At 44.0% G+C, this 18,638-nt stretch overlaps 1 protein-coding gene across 13 annotated transcripts in view; it reads left to right on the top strand.

Moving 5' to 3' along the window:
* The window catches only part of OSBPL6 (oxysterol binding protein like 6), a 176,834-nt gene extending 164,648 nt beyond the window's left edge, over positions 1-12,186 (top strand). For all 13 annotated transcript variants that reach the window (XM_059703960.1, XM_059703964.1, XM_059703957.1 and 10 more), the window contains 5 exons: positions 860-1,004; positions 3,615-3,759; positions 4,915-5,041; positions 7,015-7,137; positions 8,342-12,186. In XM_059703960.1, coding sequence (XP_059559943.1) covers positions 860-1,004; positions 3,615-3,759; positions 4,915-5,041; positions 7,015-7,137; positions 8,342-8,450 — 649 coding nt within the window. In that variant the 3' untranslated portion in view covers positions 8,451-12,186. The remainder of the gene's footprint in view (positions 1-859; positions 1,005-3,614; positions 3,760-4,914; positions 5,042-7,014; positions 7,138-8,341) is intronic.
* Positions 12,187-18,638: the final 6,452 nt, after the last annotated feature.

Here is an 18,638-nt window from a genome sequence, read left to right as displayed (position 1 = left end):
TTAAAGCATTTTTTAATTTTGAGCTTAACATTTTATTAATAAATATACATAACATGCAAATGTGACTTGAAGCTTTGTCACCTTGTTCCTTAGCATAACATCTGTAACCTTACTCCCTGGGGCTTTCATTACATTCATGCTGCCTTAGTTATTATGCACATCAGTCTTTTCCCGAAGAATCATTCGCAACTTTGGTGTTAACTGAGAAAAGAAAACCATGTCCTCAGAGTAGTCTTTCTTAAATGCATGCCCTGTCTGCCTCTCTGTTCCCTGGAATCCTTCCACAGTGGCCCATTGCCTGCAGGGTAAATCAGATGCATGGGTGGGTCTTGAGGGTTTCCCTGCTCTGCCCACTACACCTTTCTACCTGGCCTCCCACCACACACGCTCACTGCAGCACACCACTCCCAGGCCCCGGTGTGCCGTGCTCTTCTGACTTCTGATGCTTTTTCCCAGCCTCCTCTAACAAGTCTTTCTTGACACTCAGCCCACATTACAGGCAGATATAAGGACTACGGTCTCCCCCTTCTGTGCTCTCATGTTACTTCCTCATCATACCTTATTGTAAGTATTTGTTGGCACATCCATCTCCCCATTATACTGTTGGCCCCAGGAGAGCAAGAAACTGGCCCTATTCACCTTCGTAGTTAGCACCTGGCCCATAAAAAGCACTGACTTGTTCCTTAAATGAATGAATCATGTCGTAAATGTCCTTGAACACATAGCAACTTTCAACAAAGAAATGAAAAGAAAATGAGGGAAAAGGGAGCTTTGGCCAAAGAATATTCTCATTAGTAAAAATAGTAATATATATGTGTGGCTTTCATTGTTTTTTAATCCTTGTTGTATTCTTTGCTAGGTATGGAGATTGCTATGTGTGGAATAAAGTCACCACGTGCATACACAACATTCTCAGTGGGAGGAGGTGGATAGAGCATTATGGAGAAGTGACCATCAGAAATACCAAAAGCAGTGTTTGCATTTGCAAACTCACATTTGTCAAGGTAAATAATGACTTTAACAGTAAAGAAAAAATAACATGATATTCTTCCTCTAAGGAGGAAATAAACCAATTACCTTCAACAGCCTCAAGTCTGTCCCGTATCATTGATACTTAAGAACATTTCAGGTAGGAAAGCAGAACCAAAACCAACTGACGGCATTCCCCAAGGCGTGCAGACTTCTGAGTGTGTGGAGGCCCAAAAGGCACCATCTAAAACAGGGAAAAAAAAATTCTTCTTAAAGAATTTCTTTCTTAGCAACCCATCAGCAGTTCATTCAGTAAAATTCCAGAAAACACTTCTTGCCTTTAATAAGTCTTCTGGTTTCTATTTCTATTCCTATTTTTGCCTATAACAAGTTCTCTGGCTTATATTCCTATTTTTATTCCTGCTTGATTACATGTTCAAGTGATCTATTTTAGGGACCTAATTATACTGCAGTTGTCTTTTTCTGAGAATGCATATAGATGATAGCTTCCAGTCACTATAAGCTTACCCAACTCTGCCACAATTATAATACAGATAAGTTCACGAAAAAACATTACCTTTACTAACAAGAGAAGATGTCTGGGCCCTAACTGATTTGGCTCAGTAGATAGACAGAAGGGTCCTGGGTTCAACCCCGGTCAAGGGCAGGTACCTCAGTTGCAGGCTTGATCCCAGGCCCTGGTCAGGGCGTGCACAGGCGGCAACCAATCGATATGTTTCTCTCACATTGATGTTTCTCTCTCCCTGTCTCTCTACCTCCATTCCACTCTCTCTAAAAATCAGTGGGAAAGCCCTAACTGGTTTGGCTCAGTGGATAGAGCGTCAGCCTGCGGACTCAAGGGTCCCGGGTTTGATTCCAGTCAAGGGCATGTACCCAGTAGGGAGTGTGCAGGAAGCAGCTGATCGATGTTTCTCATCGATGTTTCTAACTCTCTATCCCTCTCCCTTCCTCTCTGTAAAAAAATCAATAAAATATATTTTTTTTTAAATCAGTGGGAAAATATCCTCCAGTCCAGCCAGTGTTACTCAGTGGTTGAGCATCGACCTATGAACCAGGAGATCACAGTTTGATTCCCAGTCAGGGCACATGCCCAAGTTGTGGGCTCAATTCCCAGTACGGCGTATGCAGGAGGCAGCCGATCAATGTTTCTCTCTCTCTCTCATCACTGATGTTTCTATCTCTCTCTTCCTCTCCCTTCCTCTCTAAAACCCATAAAAATATTTTTATAAAGAAAAATATCCTCAAGTTAGGATTAACAAACGAAAAAGGATGTCTGGGATGGAGGTTCCTACAGAGCACCATTTTCCCTGGTCTCTGCTCAGACATGTGACATGGGGTCATCACTGTGCTGTTTAGGGGTGCTACCGAGTCCATCAGGGTCCAGAAACTCCACCCACCCTCTTCATCTCTTCTAGTTCCGATCTCATTCTAGACACAGGTAACATAATTGGAGCCTTAATACTCAAAAATTTCTCTTCTGGCCGTGTTCATTTTAATGGAATACATTTATTTTAGTTTAACATGTTTTTCTTTTTCCCCCTCTTTTTAAATAGGTTTATTAGGTGGCTCAGAACTGAAGAGCCAGGATGGTTATTTGCTCTGAATGAGTGATGACAGTAAATGTATGCATTCAATTTGGTAGGCTGTGAGAAACTTTGGTTTAGATCTGCCCTGATATATGCAAAGCTCAGGGCAAGAATCCAAATGAAATCCCTATGCCATATGAGTAAATATTTGAAATATGTAAATCAAACCTACAACCTGTCAAATAAAACATCTTTTATTTTTTTATCCTGACAAATATATACCTTTCACAGCAAAGCCTGCCAGGCCAGGTCCGATGCTTTGGAACTCAAGCTAGAGGCCTGGCAGTACAGAGAGCCAGTCCTGGCCCAGGCTCCTCCCCACTTGCCCCCACCGGCAGCTCCGTCCTGCACTGCAGGCCTCACGCACACATAGGTGATCCAGCCCCACATCTTCGCTCTGTCCCCACCCCCTCAAACAGCCACCTCAGGCCTACAGAGTCACACGCTGGAGGTTGGTCTGCCCTTCGGTGGGTGACTCCCAAGCAAAGGCTTGTGCAGGCTGTGGATAGGCTTGGAGCCAGGCGGACAGCAAAGTGTGGCGTTCTCCATACTTGGGGCCTGATCTAGAGCGAAAGCCATGGGATCTGGCGGGGTAAATCCCACTGACTTCACACCTTTCGGGGAGGAGCTTGGGTGGAAGAAAGCCAGAGCAGGGTCCTTATGGTAAAATGTAGCCATTTATAGACGTGAAAAATATTCCACAAACTACTTCCATAGCATTACCGGTTGAAAATCATTCAAATCCATGAGCAAAAGGACGATTCAAGACAGGAGGATCTGAGGGAAAAATTACTAGCCTATGAATTAGTGTGTGGTTGAGAGAGAAGTTGAGCCTCTCTGTGTCATACTGCGAGCGATAGCGTGGAGTGGAGACTTAGAAATGAAGAAAGCCACCCTTCCTTACAAAACATCTGAGCTGGAGTTCTGGAAGTGGTTTGAATAAGACACTTCAAGGTTAAGAAACATTTCCGCGTGGGAATTACGGGGATTGGTGTTGTTGAGGAAATCCGGTGTTTTCATTGGGTTTGGTTTTTCCAGGTGAATTACTGGAATTCTAATGTGAATGAAGTCCAGGGGGTTGTGATGGACCAGGAGGGGAAGGTGGTGCACCGGCTGTTTGGGAAATGGCACGAGGGGCTCTACTGCGGCGTGGCCCCGTCTGCGAAGTGTGTCTGGAGACCAGGTGAGACCCGCAGGAGTGACCAGCCTTAGGAGGCCCCCGAGAGAAGTGACAGAGGGAAAGTCCATCATTCCATGGGGTCCACCTTATGTTTTCTTTAAATAAGGTTAAAAACCTAGATGCTACGGCAAATGTAGTTCTATTTATATTTAACATGTAAATCATATAAGTCCCGATATTTGATAATGAGTTATAAAATGTAGGCACATCAGACAAGTGGTCTTCCCGGGTGTAAAATCACGCTAAATGCCTCCATTTCAAATGCTAAGTATGTTCAGTCAAGAGTTTAGTTAAATGAAATACACAAACTCAAATCCTTATTCCTAGTATTTATTCTGTTTTCTTAAAGCAAAGGATAGCCTGTAAACATCTATAATTCACAAATTTAATAACTTACTAGAATAAGTGATCTTTTTACTTGAGCTGCAAAAAGCTGCAATATGTTGACATTTAATGAAACACATCAAGTTCTGATAATACACTAGCGCGTCATTGAATATCAAGTATAAATGGAACAAGTCCCATCTGACAAACATTTTCGTCGCAATGTTGTCAGTTAAGCCCTAACTTTAATGTTAGTTGTTAGTTTCCTACGTGACCTCCATGCGTACGTCAATTTCCTGCGTGTGGAGTGGCCCGTTCGTCCTGCAGTGATTTATTGAGTACTGACGGTGCACCAGGCTTTGCTCCGGACGCGTGGAATCCATCAACGAGCAACACATACAAAGATTCTGCCTTTGAGTTTAGTTTAAAAGTGTCAATAAATATTAATTTAGATGTGCATTTTTTTCTTTTCTAAAAGGAAGTAAAGTGTTTCTGGTGAAATCTCAATGTTCATAGCTAATCATCCTGGCATTTAGTTACCTAGCTGAATATTTGAGAGAAAAATTATGGTGTAGTTTAGCCAGTGAAGACTACTATATATGTGCAAAGTTTTAGTTTAAAGGCTAGAGTCTTAAGTATATGAACCTATCAGTTCTGATCATCAATGTAAAGTTTCCCATCTGACAAAATATAACCTGAAAAAATTTATCATCTACTGTTTATGACTACAAATTTGCTAATGGTCTGGGTATTAGTTAAACACCAGGATTAAGTGCTTCTGCAAGTGTCTTGAACCCCTTTGCCTCTCACAATGGTTCATTGGCCTCATTCCAGGTTCCTTGCCAACCAACTATGAGCTCTACTATGGCTTCACAAGGTTTGCTATTGAGCTCAATGAGTTAGATCCTGTCCTGAAAGACCTCCTCCCACCGACAGATGCCCGATTCCGGCCAGATCAGAGGTGAGCGTATCGGTGGCATTTAAAATGGACACTAGATCATGGCAGATGCTACACGTGTCATCGAGACTTACTTGCACCACCATCACTTATTTCTTTATTGAATCGTCTGTCCATTCCCTTATTTACTCAGAAATGGTTGAGTTTCCCACCCTGGGTAAAACAGCCTTCATAGGGTGGTCAGAAGATTAGCTCAACAAAAGTTTCCCCTCTCACCCCCAAATTTACTGGAAGCCTGCAAAGTCATGAATTTTTTCTCTCCACTAAATACAGAATCACTCCTCACCCAGTGTTTGTACCTTTTCACTTCTATTGCTCTGAAGCAAGGAGTATCTTTTATACTGAAGAATGAGATAATAAGTTACAGAGACACCTACAAATGCTTTTAGTCAAAGTCTGGAGTTTGCCCAATATGGTTTGGATCTCACGGGGTGTGAGTTGTACTCAAAACACAGTACCTTTAATACCTTCTGATTCATATGTTTTATTATTTATACACTAGAGGCCCAGTGCATGAAATTTGTGCATGGGGAGGGGGGCCCCTCAGCCCGGCCTGCACCCTCTCCAATCCTGGACCCCTCGGGGGATGTCTGACAGCTGGGATTGGGCCTAAACTGGCTGTCAGACATCCCTCTCGCAATCCGGGACCACTGGCTCCTAACCACTCACCTGCCTGCCTGCCTGATCACCTCTAACCACTCTGCCTACTTGCCTGATCACCCCTAACCACTCTCCTGCCTGCTTATGGCCCTAACTGTTCCCCTGCCTGCCTGATCACCCCTAATCGCCTCTGTCTGCCTGCCTGATCACCCCTGACCACCTCTGCTTGCCTGCCTGATCATTCCTAACTGCTCTCCCCTGCTGGCCTGATCCCGTGACTGCTCTCCCCTGCTGGCCTGATCCCGTGACTGCTCTCCCCTGCTGGCCTGATCCCCCTAACTGCTCTCCCCTGCTGGCCTGATCCCCTAACTGCTCTCCCCTGCTGGCTGATTGCCCCTGATCGCCTCTGCCTCGGCCCCACCACTGTGGCTTTGTCCAGAAGGACATCCAGAAGACGTCCGGTCTAATTAGCATATTACCCTTTTATTAGTATAGATAGTTCTGTACTCGTGTTGCCCGTTCTTACAGAATTAATTTTACTTTTTTCCAAAACCTTGTCATACAAATTCGACCCAAGATTGTTTTCTATTTTCAGTGTATTTGTGGTCGTACTTGTCTTCTGCCAAAATGTTCCCAGTATTGAAATGTTTTGCTACTCAATTCTCTTGTATTCCTCCTCCCGCTCCAGAGCACACAGCCTCACTGTTTGACATTCACATATAAGCATCTTCTATGATGTGTATCATACTGTGTCCCTGGTCTTTTCTCTCATTTTGGAATTTAAATATTTGCAAATCACCATGGGCTCTGCTTTTTCTTTATCAATTCTATTTCCGTATTTCCTTTCTGAATTTCACTTACAATGCATTTCCTTTCTGTGGCCTTTTGTAATTTTCCCCAACTGTTCCCTTTTCTTTTTTCATCAGTTTTACTCTCTCCCATAAAACAGGAAAAACTCCTTCCTTCTCAATCTGTTCTAAAAGTAGATGGAGAACAGCCAGTTTCCACCCGCCATCCTGTGGCCTTTAACAAGTGCTTTTTGATAATATGGAAACGGAGCACCCCCTGGGACTCCACACTGTTCTAACTCGTGGAGACCTCACGCCTTATAACCCTAGACAGCACAGAGAAGTCTTCACGCCCGAACCGTCCCCCTCTCACTCCTCCCCGTGTGCTGCCCGTGCTAATTCCATCCACACACACAGGAAGTGTGCTCACTGATGGCCGGCAGGGGCGGTGTGGGCTGGAGCAGGGCGAGGGGATGCTCTGTCCCAGTGTCACTGTTCACAGGAACCAGAATGTAATTTCATGCAAATGAGATCATTTTTTATCAGAAGAGAGGATGATATATTAAAGGATGAGCTCTCTCTGCTTAGATTTTTGGAAGAAGGAAATCTGGAAGCTGCAGCAGCCGAGAAGCAAAGGGTGGAGGAACTGCAGAGATCGCGAAGGCGCTACATGGAAGAAAACAACCTTGAACATATACCAAAATTCTTTAAGTAAGTCAGTTCCTGCGCCTAACAAGTTCGTGTTGTGCAAATGGTTTCCGCAAGCAATGGAAAACTCCAGCTAAAGAGACAACGAAGGATAGTTTAATGTCCAGGGAACCGAAAGTGGAAAAATTAAACCTATTTTAGTAAATGGCCTTGGCAGAGAAAATACTGGATCAGGATCAGATTTTGCACTTGGGAAAACTTTTTGTAAGCATATAAGTAATTTGTTTGCCCAGCCAGTGTGGCTCAGCAGCTGAACATCGACCCAGGAACCAAGAGGTCACTGGTTCGATTCCCTGTCAGGGCACATGCCCAGGTTGTGGGCCCAGCCAGTGTGGGGTGTGTAGGAGGCAGCCAATCAATGATTCTCTCTCCAAAAGTAATTTTTTCTCCACGGCTCTTTTCTTTTCATGAGCAGCACAAAGGAGTGAGGGTCTCCCCCAGCCCAGAGCGTTCTTGTCTTTCAGCTCCAGCCTTTCAGATGGTGGAAACTTGTTCCCACTCCCTCACTCAGAGACAGGATGGGACCCCTCTGCCCACAGGTCATCCTGGCTGCATGTATCTTTCATTTTATCTCGGGCACGGGGGCCTTATGTCCATTCAGATTTGGTCCCTCTGTGGCGTGATCGTGGGTGATTATTACAGGATTATTTGCAGGACTGTGTCTACATCACAGATTAAACTGTAGTTTCCAGGCCCATCTGCTGCCCTCTGGAGCCAGGGCAGATCAGCTCCGAATAACCTCATCTCCCTTAGAGCAGCTGCTCCTGGCTGCCCTGGGGAGGAACGCAGCCTCGCAATCAGGTGTCAGGCCCTGCAGAGACCTTAGCTGCTGAGGTTGGTACTTTCCCATGAGTGAGGCACAGACTGTCTTGTGGGTCTGAGGCCTGAAGCTCTTAGTTACCTATTGTACATACTTTGCTTGCGGCACTTCACTTTCTAGCTCTGCCTGGAGGGGATTTTTTCCTGCCCTCAGCCCCGCTCCCAATGACCCTACCCACCTCCATTTCAAATGTTTAACAACAGAAATAATTCATTTCCGGTCCCAAATAGTCAAGTCATCCGGAAGCAGATAGGACACTAACTGGCTTACCAAGAACTGCGAATGGTTACCAAGGACTGCTTATGCATCTTATCTGCAGGGCAGGGGCCGACAATCTGGTCCCCTTGGTGTGCCTTGTGTCTAATGTTGATTTTTCTGTTTTCACAGGAAAGTGATTGATGCCAATCAAAGAGAAGCCTGGGTTTCTAACGACACCTACTGGGAGCTGCGAAAGGACCCTGGGTTTAGCAAAGTAGACAGCCCTGTTCTCTGGTAACCTGGGCATGTAGAGCTAGCCAACATATCACGCTCTGAATGAATTACTAACTATGCACAATTATGTTTCTTAGAGCTCCGCGTGGTTTCTGGGTCGACCGAACGCCGGCCATTTGCTTTTCTATTCATCTTTATAACGGACTTTCAGAAGTGCATTAGACAAGGCCCCTAACCACGTTTGGATCCTTTCTGTTTTGCTGCAACCATATTCCTTAAAAAATAAAATTTAAAAAAAAAAAAATCCACACCCTCCTCGGAAAGAAGAATTAAAGGAGCAGAATGTAAAAATCCAAAGTCTGATGAGTTTATAAAGACAAACACACTGTAACCGGTGCTTAATGCCGATCCGGAGAGTTTAAAGCTACGTGACATAAACCACGCGTTTGGAAGCGCCATCCCCTCATCAGAGGAGCTCCTGGGCTCAGACTGGAGTGTGTCGTCTGAAGTGGTGTACCCGTGCTGGCCTTGTCCATGAAGACGTGATGCTTCTCAGAACCTGTCCCATCTGTACGCCATTGTTCATGCCTTAAGAAATGCAAAGATGTACAATAAATCATTTTTTTAACGTGTGCTCATAGGTTTATGTGGAGGACGGACCTTTTGAATCATGGCATGATTCACTTTCTGGCACCAGAACAATTATGAGTGTAACTTCAGTGGATGAAAAAAAAAAAAGTAAACAACATGTGCTTTACTTTGATGTGTCGGTTACTGTATCGTGTGTCTGCAGGGCAAGAAGGAACCGGAGTGCCAGGTCGATTTCTGTAGTCACATTGCTTGTCAAGCTCCTGTCCTGCGTCCAGATAATAAACCATCCCCCTTGTACCTAACCTCACAGTGTGCCCTATTTTGGCAATATCTGTGTTTGATTTGAACACTTGGCATCCGTGTTAAAGCCGTGGAAAGAAATAACAGTAAGCAGATGGAATTTCTGGGTGGGCTTAGGAGCACTGTAAGTGCTGAGTGAAGCACAATGTAATTATACGCATTACTATCCTAAGCCCAGCCCAGGGGCACCAGTGGACATCCCACTGGGAACAGAAGCAAGGATGCTAGTAGCTTATTTGCATTGTTTAAATGAGTTCTATGCAAATTATATTTTATATTTTCATTAAGTGAGTCTGTATGATACATGGCTATATATTAAGCATTTCCCTTGCTATTGGCAGAGATATAAAACTTAAGCTAAGGAGTTTAAGGGAGGGGGACAGAAATGTGTTTTGCATACTTCAGTATTTGTTCTTCCCTCCAGTATACAAAGGGTTTTGTAGGAAACTTGCATCCATATTCCTGAGTTTCTGCACGTAGATGACTATATAAATGCTTGTATGTTTTTTTAAAAAGTCTCCCTAGAGATTAGTTATAAAATGACATATATTTAATTCCTAGTTAGGTTTTTTTATTCTAGATTCTGACCATGAGGTTTTAAGTGTTATTTTAAACTCTGGTAACGAGGTTACTGGCATTTTGCATTTTGTTGAAAGGTGTTGATTTTAATATTATTTCTCAGCAAAGCTTTCCTAATAACAGCTAATCCACTATAAATCTGAACTGCTTATGAGAGCATAAGGCAAGCTCTGAAGTTTCTACTAAGTGGAGCAAAATGTAAAACATCCCTCCTTTGATCCTGGCCCTGCACTGTGCATACAGTACGCATTGCTCTAGAAGGAAACTTCACTCTCAGTAAATCCCATTGCCAGGTCTAAGTGTTCCACTTAAGCCACGCCCTCCCTAGGTTTCTCAGTGCTGCCGAGTCCCATTTTAAATCTATAGGTGGCTTGCTTGGTGGTAGTAAAATGTCCCCTTGTTACCGATTGCTTTTCTTGACTTCCTTTTATCTGCATCCTGAGATACATGCCTATAATTTTCATTAGAATTTAATCAGAATTCTATAACTTCCTCATAAAGTCTGCTGTCCCCCGTTGGTAAAGCTCTAAATACCATCTGAAGTGGTTCCGGTCTGTACTTACTAGCGTTTCCATGAACCGTCTCAAACTGTTTCACCTAAAGATAAGGACAGAATTTTACAAAGTAGAGGTGTTCCAAGTAGGTAAGTCAGAAGGTGGGGGTATAAAGATACATTGAGTCCTCCTCTCCCCATCAGTTACCAAGGGATTAATCAGCCAGACAGCTGGGAGAGGACCCAGCACCCTCAGGGAAGCAACTACTGTTTGGGTTGTAATTGAGAAAAAGAATAACTAGTAGGGAGGACCTGTACTAGTCAGTAAGTTCCAGCCACAATCAGGTAAGCGAGTGTTGGTCAGAGCTCACCTGAAACTCTGATGAGAATTTTAAACTGAGAATGAGAAGAATGTCAAGTTAATTAAAATCATATTTTATTAATATCCCCGATTTAGAATCTCTCGAGATTCAGGCTTCTTGATTAGACTTCCAATACAAGTGGTCCATTGAAGTTTAGGTAATACTCCTATAATGCCAGCGTCACAAACCTCCCCCTCAAATATTCAGAATGGAATGGCTTTATCCCCCACTTCATTTTTCCTTCTGATGGCTAGAGTGGCTTATAGAATTGGGAGACTTAGTCTAGTTGGAATTTTCAACTGCAAAAATTGGGGGCTTTTGAGACTAAGCAGAAAAAGGATAGACTAATTATTAGATGAAACCTGATTTATTTTTTAGAATTTTACATAAGTCTTTTTATGTCCAGGGTACTTATTTGTTTCTCCCTAAAGCAATAGAGGATAGAGGAGGACTCAGTATGCCTTTACGCCTCCCTGTGAGGTATTCATCAGCTCCTTCATGTCTGAGCCGGTCATTAAGGAAAGCAGGACGAAGTGACGATGCCCCTTGGACCTGAATGGACTGCACAGAGCAGCGGCACACACCAGCACAGACAGGCACTAATTATTGTGCTTCTGTATGCTGCCACCGGGGTACAATTTACCCTCAGAGTTTGCTGTCATTTCATTGTTTTTTTTAAGTCATTGTATTCTATGCGTTACTCTAAAATCCCCCCACCGATGTGTCTCTCGCATCGCTGTTTCTCTCTCTGTCTCTCCCCCTCCTTTCCACTCTCTCTAAAAAAATCAATGGAAAAATATCCTCGGGTGAGGATTAACAAAAAAATTTAAAAATGAAAAATAAATGAAATAAAATACTCCATACTTTCCAGGCAATTGCAAATAAACCTCACGTGAGATACCTTTTAATATTACATATCAATTTTATGTAACAAATTATATCAATTATATGTGACAAAAAAAAAAAAAAAAACCTACCAAAAGTATTTTCTGGGTAAGATAAACTAATGGGATTTGTTTCAATACGAGAGATGCCAAGTTGTCATTTTCCCAACCTTTGCTCTTCATCATTCTGACCCCATGCCTTCCAGACACTCATTAGATCCCGCCCTAAGGAGCACTGGGGGCAGGGTTAACGGGGAAACTGTTAAAACTTCTTTTGCTTAGTTCTGGTTACGCTGTGGCTGGAGAAGTGTTTATCGTCATCATCTAATGTGCATTTTTGTTATTACATTATGGACTTTAATTACCATCTTGTCTAATCTTGCTATCTGTCATCCTAGATAATGAAGTGTCAATGGGAGCAGAGCTCCGCACACACCAGAGGGTGTAAACATGTTTGCACTCGGCTCAAGTGGGCCGTGATGGATGTGGCACAGTGAATACAGAGTTTGTGTACGAAATCTTGGTTTATTTCTATGGCAGCCATTATGTCAGGATGTATAAAATGTATCTAATTAAACAATTACGAATCTATTTTGTGCTCTGGGAATGTTCTTTGGGGGAAAAGATGGAAAAAATGTCGTGGGAGCTAAGACTAAAGTGCTCTCCTCTGGATTTCTTTTGGTGTTTATTTCAAAAGGCTCCCATTCATTTAGAATAATCAAACCAGGATTAGATCCTGTAAATTTTAATTTAATTTCTTTTGTAAAATTGATACATTTAAACTGTACATTGTATTAATCTCTGTGTTAAACCTGACTTTAATACGCAATTGTACTAATATACCTTTGTGACGGAATTTTAAGGCCTTGTCTCAGCCTTTCCTATTACAGAAAATGGCAAATTGTTTAAGAAAGAGTTAGTTTTAATTTTTCCAAAGTGAGGTCTGAAGAAGAATTAATTCTTTAAAAATTGTTGTGATAACCAGAATGCCCAACATCTTAAGCCAATGAAGCCCCATGATTAAGACAGCTTACAGGTGGCAGTTACCTGTGAGTCAAGCGCATCCTTTTGTTTCCCAAACAACTATGAATTGGTGGATTTTCTCCTTTCTTCTGGTTCTAACTTAGTGAGGGGCAGGGATACGTAGGCCCCTTCTCTGCACTGTGCCATTGAGTGATTGTAACATTCAGCAACTGTGTCCAGTGTCAGGGTGAACTATCAGTATCAGAACCACTGCATGTCGCCTCCTGTGGGACAATGTTAAATGCTCATGGATTGAAAATTACTCCATAATTACATGTTGTTAATGTCCTCAGTATCTCCAGATGGGTAGGAAAAGACATAATACAAGAATGTCCATTTTCTGCAAAATCTCTATTTCCTATCATGCTTTCCTTCTACATACAATACATTAGGGCAATTGCAGAGGGAAGAATATGGAGTTTTCAGAAAACAGACATAATGCTATTTGCGTTACGTCTGTTTCTTTAGTTAATAGAGCAAGCAGCAACTTAAAACTGTGACAGAGAGAATAATGGCAAAATTGCTACTTTTTTCATCTTAGGCACCAACTCCCCTTAATTATCCTCACTCATTTCTTTGGGAAATAATGTAGTTGCTAGAAACCTTTTAAGTCATTTCAGGCTTATTTTCAAAGCTTTATTGAGGTGTGACTAACATACAGGAAGCTTTACGTATCTGAGCTATTCAATTTGATAGTTTGAGACACTGTCACCACAATCACAACAGTGAACTATCATCACCAGCAAACACTCCCCCCTCCATCATCCTCTCTCCTGCCCCTCTCCAATCTCCAGCCTAGACCATCACGGATGTGCTTTTTTCACTTATTAAAATCTGCATTTTTTTTTTTTTGTATTTACTGCATACGGGTTTTTTTCTAGAAGGTGTGGGCATGTGGGTTGATGCCTCCAAATTCCTCCCTGCCGCTACCCCAATACCCACCATCACATGGGAACACGTTACAAGAGAAAGAGGATGTTCTAGTTCTGAGAGCCCGCTGACTACTTTAGGTTTGAAATACTCAGGAAACAATGACCGTTTTCATACCGAAATGGCCACGCAAGTTAAGGAATTCACTCCCGTCCGTCCGTCCGAGGCCCAACAGGAGGGTGGGACTGGCTGACCCGCTGGCAGCACTGAGGGAGCCTGGGAAGTGTTCTTCTCTTGTTTGTGATGAACCAGAATGACTGCCTGGGAAACGATGTCATTTTGTGACGCTGATGAGGGGAGTAGTCTGTACTGAGTTATTTCTTATTTGCCTCCCAAGCCTCCCTTTTGTGTCACAAACACCTGAAAGTTCCGGTGCTCAGAAGGCTGCTGCCCCGTCTCTGCCCGGCCCTCACTCCTACCTGGAAACAGAGCTCCTACCCCCAGTTTTGGAAAAGAAGCGGAAAAGCCTGTTCCTCCAAAGTAGAAAACTGCCCAGGGACTGTCACAGCCAGCATGACTGCCCCCGAGTGCCGATGGAGAGGAAAGGCAGGAGTGCGGGAACGCGGCCTGGACCACAGGGAAGGAAGTAGCTCCTCTACGCGGGCCAGCAGAGGCGCCTGGGCTGCGCCGGTGGAGCCCGGAGCCGGGGGCCCCAGGTTATGGTCTTTGAAGTTTGTTCCCAGGCAGGTTGATCCCTCAGCCTCCCCCCACTGATTCTGAGTCCTTAGATCTGGGGGGTGGGCCAAGAAGCTGCATTTTAATAAGCCCTGGGCTCCCAGACAATTTGAATGAACCCTGGCCTAACCACCCACTCGCACCCTCCTCCCTGCTCCAACTTCAGTCTTCTTCTTTTATATATTTTTAAATATATTTGTATTGATTTCAGAGAGGAAGGGAGAGGGAGAGACAGAAACATCAGTGATGAGAATCATTCGTGGGCTGCCTCCTGCACGCCTCCTACTGGGGATGGAGCGCAACCCAGCAGGTGCCCTGACTGTGTCCTCCGGCTGGGCTAACCTCAGTCTTTTGTTTGTTTTTTTCCTCATAGCGACATCCAGTCGTGGGAAAGAAAGTCTAGTTCAAGAAAACTAGAGCTCAGGGACTTTGCCCTGTGTGGCTTCCTGTCACTTGTTGACTTCTGTCCGGATGCCAGTGCTGTATATGGAGGGGAAGAATAGGAGGAAACCTCAATATGAGATTGTGTTGAGCCAGAGACTGTAAACGTGTGTTCCTGGAGGCACCCTAACCAGCCCAGATAACTGAAGTGCACGCTTCAAAGCCGGGGTCAACCTCCCCTGCCCCGCCTTCCAGCCCCTCTGACACCCGGTCTGTGACTCTGAGAAGAGCTCTCAAATGAGCGGTTGGGGTCCTGGCTGGGGGTCGCAGGCAGGGAACTTACGGGCAAAGTGCGCTCCTGATCACCTGGCTGGCGATTTCATAACAAGCTGTAGCAGCAACTTCTATATGCAGGTCAGTTTCTTCCCTGAAAAAATATATTTTTAAATTTTCTATTTGAAAAACTTCCACTGTGAAATTGCTCTGCTTATAATGGAAGGTATAAAGGCGTAGGCAGTAGTCATGCACTGTTCGTTTGCATATGGTCATTTTGAGATAGGAAAATTCAATTTTACCTTATATTACGAACAGAATTTCAAGCAACTTTCTACAGAAAAAATAGCTTGGAATTTCCTTCTAATAAAAGAGAAATTATTCGCAGGAAAGGATTGTGTAAATGTGCCACCTCAAAATAAGAATTGTGCCTCTTCGGTGAGTGTTGTGTACAAGAATGTTAAATTTGTAAGAGCACAGGACACTCAATAAATTTTAAATAAACTATATAAAGGTTTTGTTTTTGGTGTATAATGTGTCCTAATGACCTGTCCACAAAATTAATATTTTTATCTCTAGCAAGAGACTTCCAATAGGATATAAAGGAGAGTGAGTGCTTATTCTGACTACATTTCCAGCTCTCTTTTGTGTAATAATGATGTAGAAACTTTTCAAATCAAGTACCAGAACCCAGGACGTTTTCCTGAATTTTGAACTTATTTATAGTAAAAGACTTAGAAAGTTGGCTTCAGTTTTCCATTTGTTTAAATTGTTTGAGTAAAGCTGTAGTTCATAAAGACAGCAGGAAACTCAAGATTTTTCAAGAGATATTTGCTGTCTGTCACTGGTGATGGCAGTTCCAATAAAACAGTGATAATGTAGCCTGCTTTCAGTCTTCATGGGCGTTGTAAGTGGCTGATGTATCAGCCTTGGCCTCTAAGTCTCTAAAATATATATATGCCTAAGTGACCATTAAGACTGAATGACCACAACGACCAGTCAACCAGTCGCTATGAGGTGCACTGACCACCAGGGGGCAGACACTCAATGCAGGAGCTGCCCCTGGTGGTCAATGTGCTCCCACAGCCATCCTCCTGCAGCTTCTCCCCCTGGCTGGCCAACCTCCCATAACCCCTTCTCCTCCCTCCACCCCTCTTCCCTGCCAACCTCCCGCAGCCCCTGCCTCCCCCGTTGGCCAACCTCACATGGCTCCTCCCCCCAGCCAGCCGGTCCCCACATCGGCCCTGATTGGGGAGCCAACCAACCTCCTGGGGTCCCACCCCCTGCTGACTAGCTCCCCAATAAGCCTAGATCACCAGCCAGGCCGAGGGACCCCACCCATGCATGAATTCGTGCACCAGGCCTCTAGTTTCTTATAAAGAAGTGGAGGAAGACATGTTTTGAGAGGCAGTTTCAAAGAAAGCAATATGCCAAACTTTGATTCATCAGAATACCAAAATGTTAAAAAAAAGTCAAGACTGGTTCTCAGCCATCTCTTTAAATGCCACTGCTGTGTCACCATCACAGGTCTGCACCAGCCTTTACGTTTTGTTCATTTGCTCCTGAGTGGTACCTGGGTATGCGGGCACCTACCAGGCACAGCCTCTGCCCGGACTTGCTTAGCAGGATGATGGCAGTGCAGGAGGGTCTCAGCGTGGCTTTTCCGATCAGCAATGTTCACATTTAAGTACCAGGCTGGGAGTTCAAGGTCATTTTCTAAATTCCTCACAATTTTGCCAAACATAGTAATAGTTAATGGAACATTCCAAACTTTTTTATTTTGTTCAGTGAAAAAGATGTTTTTCCACAGTTCAGTTGAACTGGTGAAAATGCCTAAAGCTAGTATTGTATTAGAACCAAAAAAATTAAAAATTAAATTACCATATGACTCAGCAATTTCACCTCTGGATATATGCCTGTATACGTTTGCTAGGGCCACCATAACAATATACCACAGGCCAGCGGTTCTCAACCTGTGGGTCGCGACCCCTTTGGGGGGTCGAACGACCCTTTCACAGAGGTCGTCTAAGACCATCGGAAAACACATATATAATTACATATTGTTTTTGTGATGAATCATTATGCTTTAATTATGTTCAATTTGTAACAATGAAATTGGGGGCCACCACAAATGAGGAACTGTATTAAAGAGTCACGGCGTTAGGAAGGTTGAGAACCACTGCCACAGACTGTCTGAAACAACAGAAAGTTATTTTCTCATAGGTCTTAGCCAGGAGGCCAGCATCGAGGCGTTGGCGGGCTCGGTTTATTCTGCGGCCTCTCTCCTTGGTTTGCAGATGGTCACCCTCTAGCTGCCTCTTCACCCGGTTGTGGCTGCGTGTGCTCTGTGCCTGCATGTACCCACGGTGTCCCTCAGTGTCCAAATTTCCTCTTTTTATAAGGAAACCAATCAGATTGGATTAGGACCCACTCTAAAGACCTCATCTTAACTTAATCACCTTTTTAAAGACCTTATCTTCAAATACAGTCATATTCTGAGATACTTGGACTAAGAACTTCAACATATGAATTTTTTTTTTGGGGGGGGGACACAATTCAGCTCCTAAAAATACCCAAAATAATTAAAATTAGGGTCTCAAAAGATAGTAGAGCACCCATGTTCATAGCAGCTTTATTCACAATAACCAAAAGGCGGGAATAAACACTTCTATCCATTGACAGAAAACTGGATAAACAAAATGTGGCACATACTGGTATCTACAATGGAATATTATTCTGCCTTAAAAAGGAAAGATATTCTGATACATGTTACAAAATGGATGAGCCTTGAAGACATTGTGCTAAGTGAAACAAGCCAGTCACAAAAACACATATGCTGTATGATTCTGTTTATACCAGGTATCTAGAATAGTCAAATTCATAAAAACAGAAAGTGCCAGGGGCTGGGGGAGCAGAAAACGGGGAGTTAGTGTTTAATGGGTAAAGAAGTTCAGATTTGCAAGAGAAAAAGAGTTCTGGCGATTGGTGAATGTACTTATAACTACTGAACTGTACACTTAAAAATGGTTACAGTATTACATGTATTTTACTACAATAGTAAAATTCTTAAATTAAAAATAACATAGCTGTATGCACTTATACAACTTAATGTCCTTGTTTTGATATCCTATCTAATAAAAGAGAAAAATGGTAATTGGCATACGACGATACCCTTTTCATTGGCTAATCAGGGCTATATGCAAATTAACTGCCAACTAAGATTGGCAGTTAACTGCCAACAAGATGGCGGTTAATTTGCATATGTAGGCACAATGCAGGGAGGCGAAAGGGAAAGCAGGAAGAAGCCCCCTGCCACTGACAGTGATTGGAAACCCAGGGGGGAGCTAAGAGCTGGGGCCGCCTTTGCCCTGCCCCCCAGCCATGATCAGAGAATCAGGCGCCTTTGCTGCCCTGGCCAGTGATAGCAGGAAGTAGGGGTGGAGCCAGCGATGGGAGCTGGGCACGGTCGAAGCTGGCAGTCCCGGGAGCTAGGGGTCCCTTGCCTGGGCCTAAAGCGGAGCCCACGATCGTGGGGCCGCTGCCGCTGCGGGTCCCTGCTGCCTGGGCCGGACGCCTAGGCCAGAGGCGTTAGGCCTGGGCAGGAGTGGAGCCTGCAACACGGGGAGCTGGGGGTCCCCTACCCAGGCCTGACACCTCTGCCGGAGGCCTCAGGCCTGGTCAAGGGGCCGATCCGGTGATTGGTGATCCGAGGGTGATGAGGGTCAACTCCTCTGGCCGAGGCATCAGGCCTGGGCGGGAGG

This window comes from Myotis daubentonii, chromosome 7 (assembly GCF_963259705.1).
Source record: "Myotis daubentonii chromosome 7, mMyoDau2.1, whole genome shotgun sequence".
In the NCBI taxonomy this organism is placed as follows: Eukaryota; Metazoa; Chordata; class Mammalia; order Chiroptera; family Vespertilionidae; genus Myotis; species Myotis daubentonii.
The sequence above is the reverse complement of the archived record's forward strand: the minus strand, read 5'-3'. Positions and strand labels throughout refer to the sequence as shown.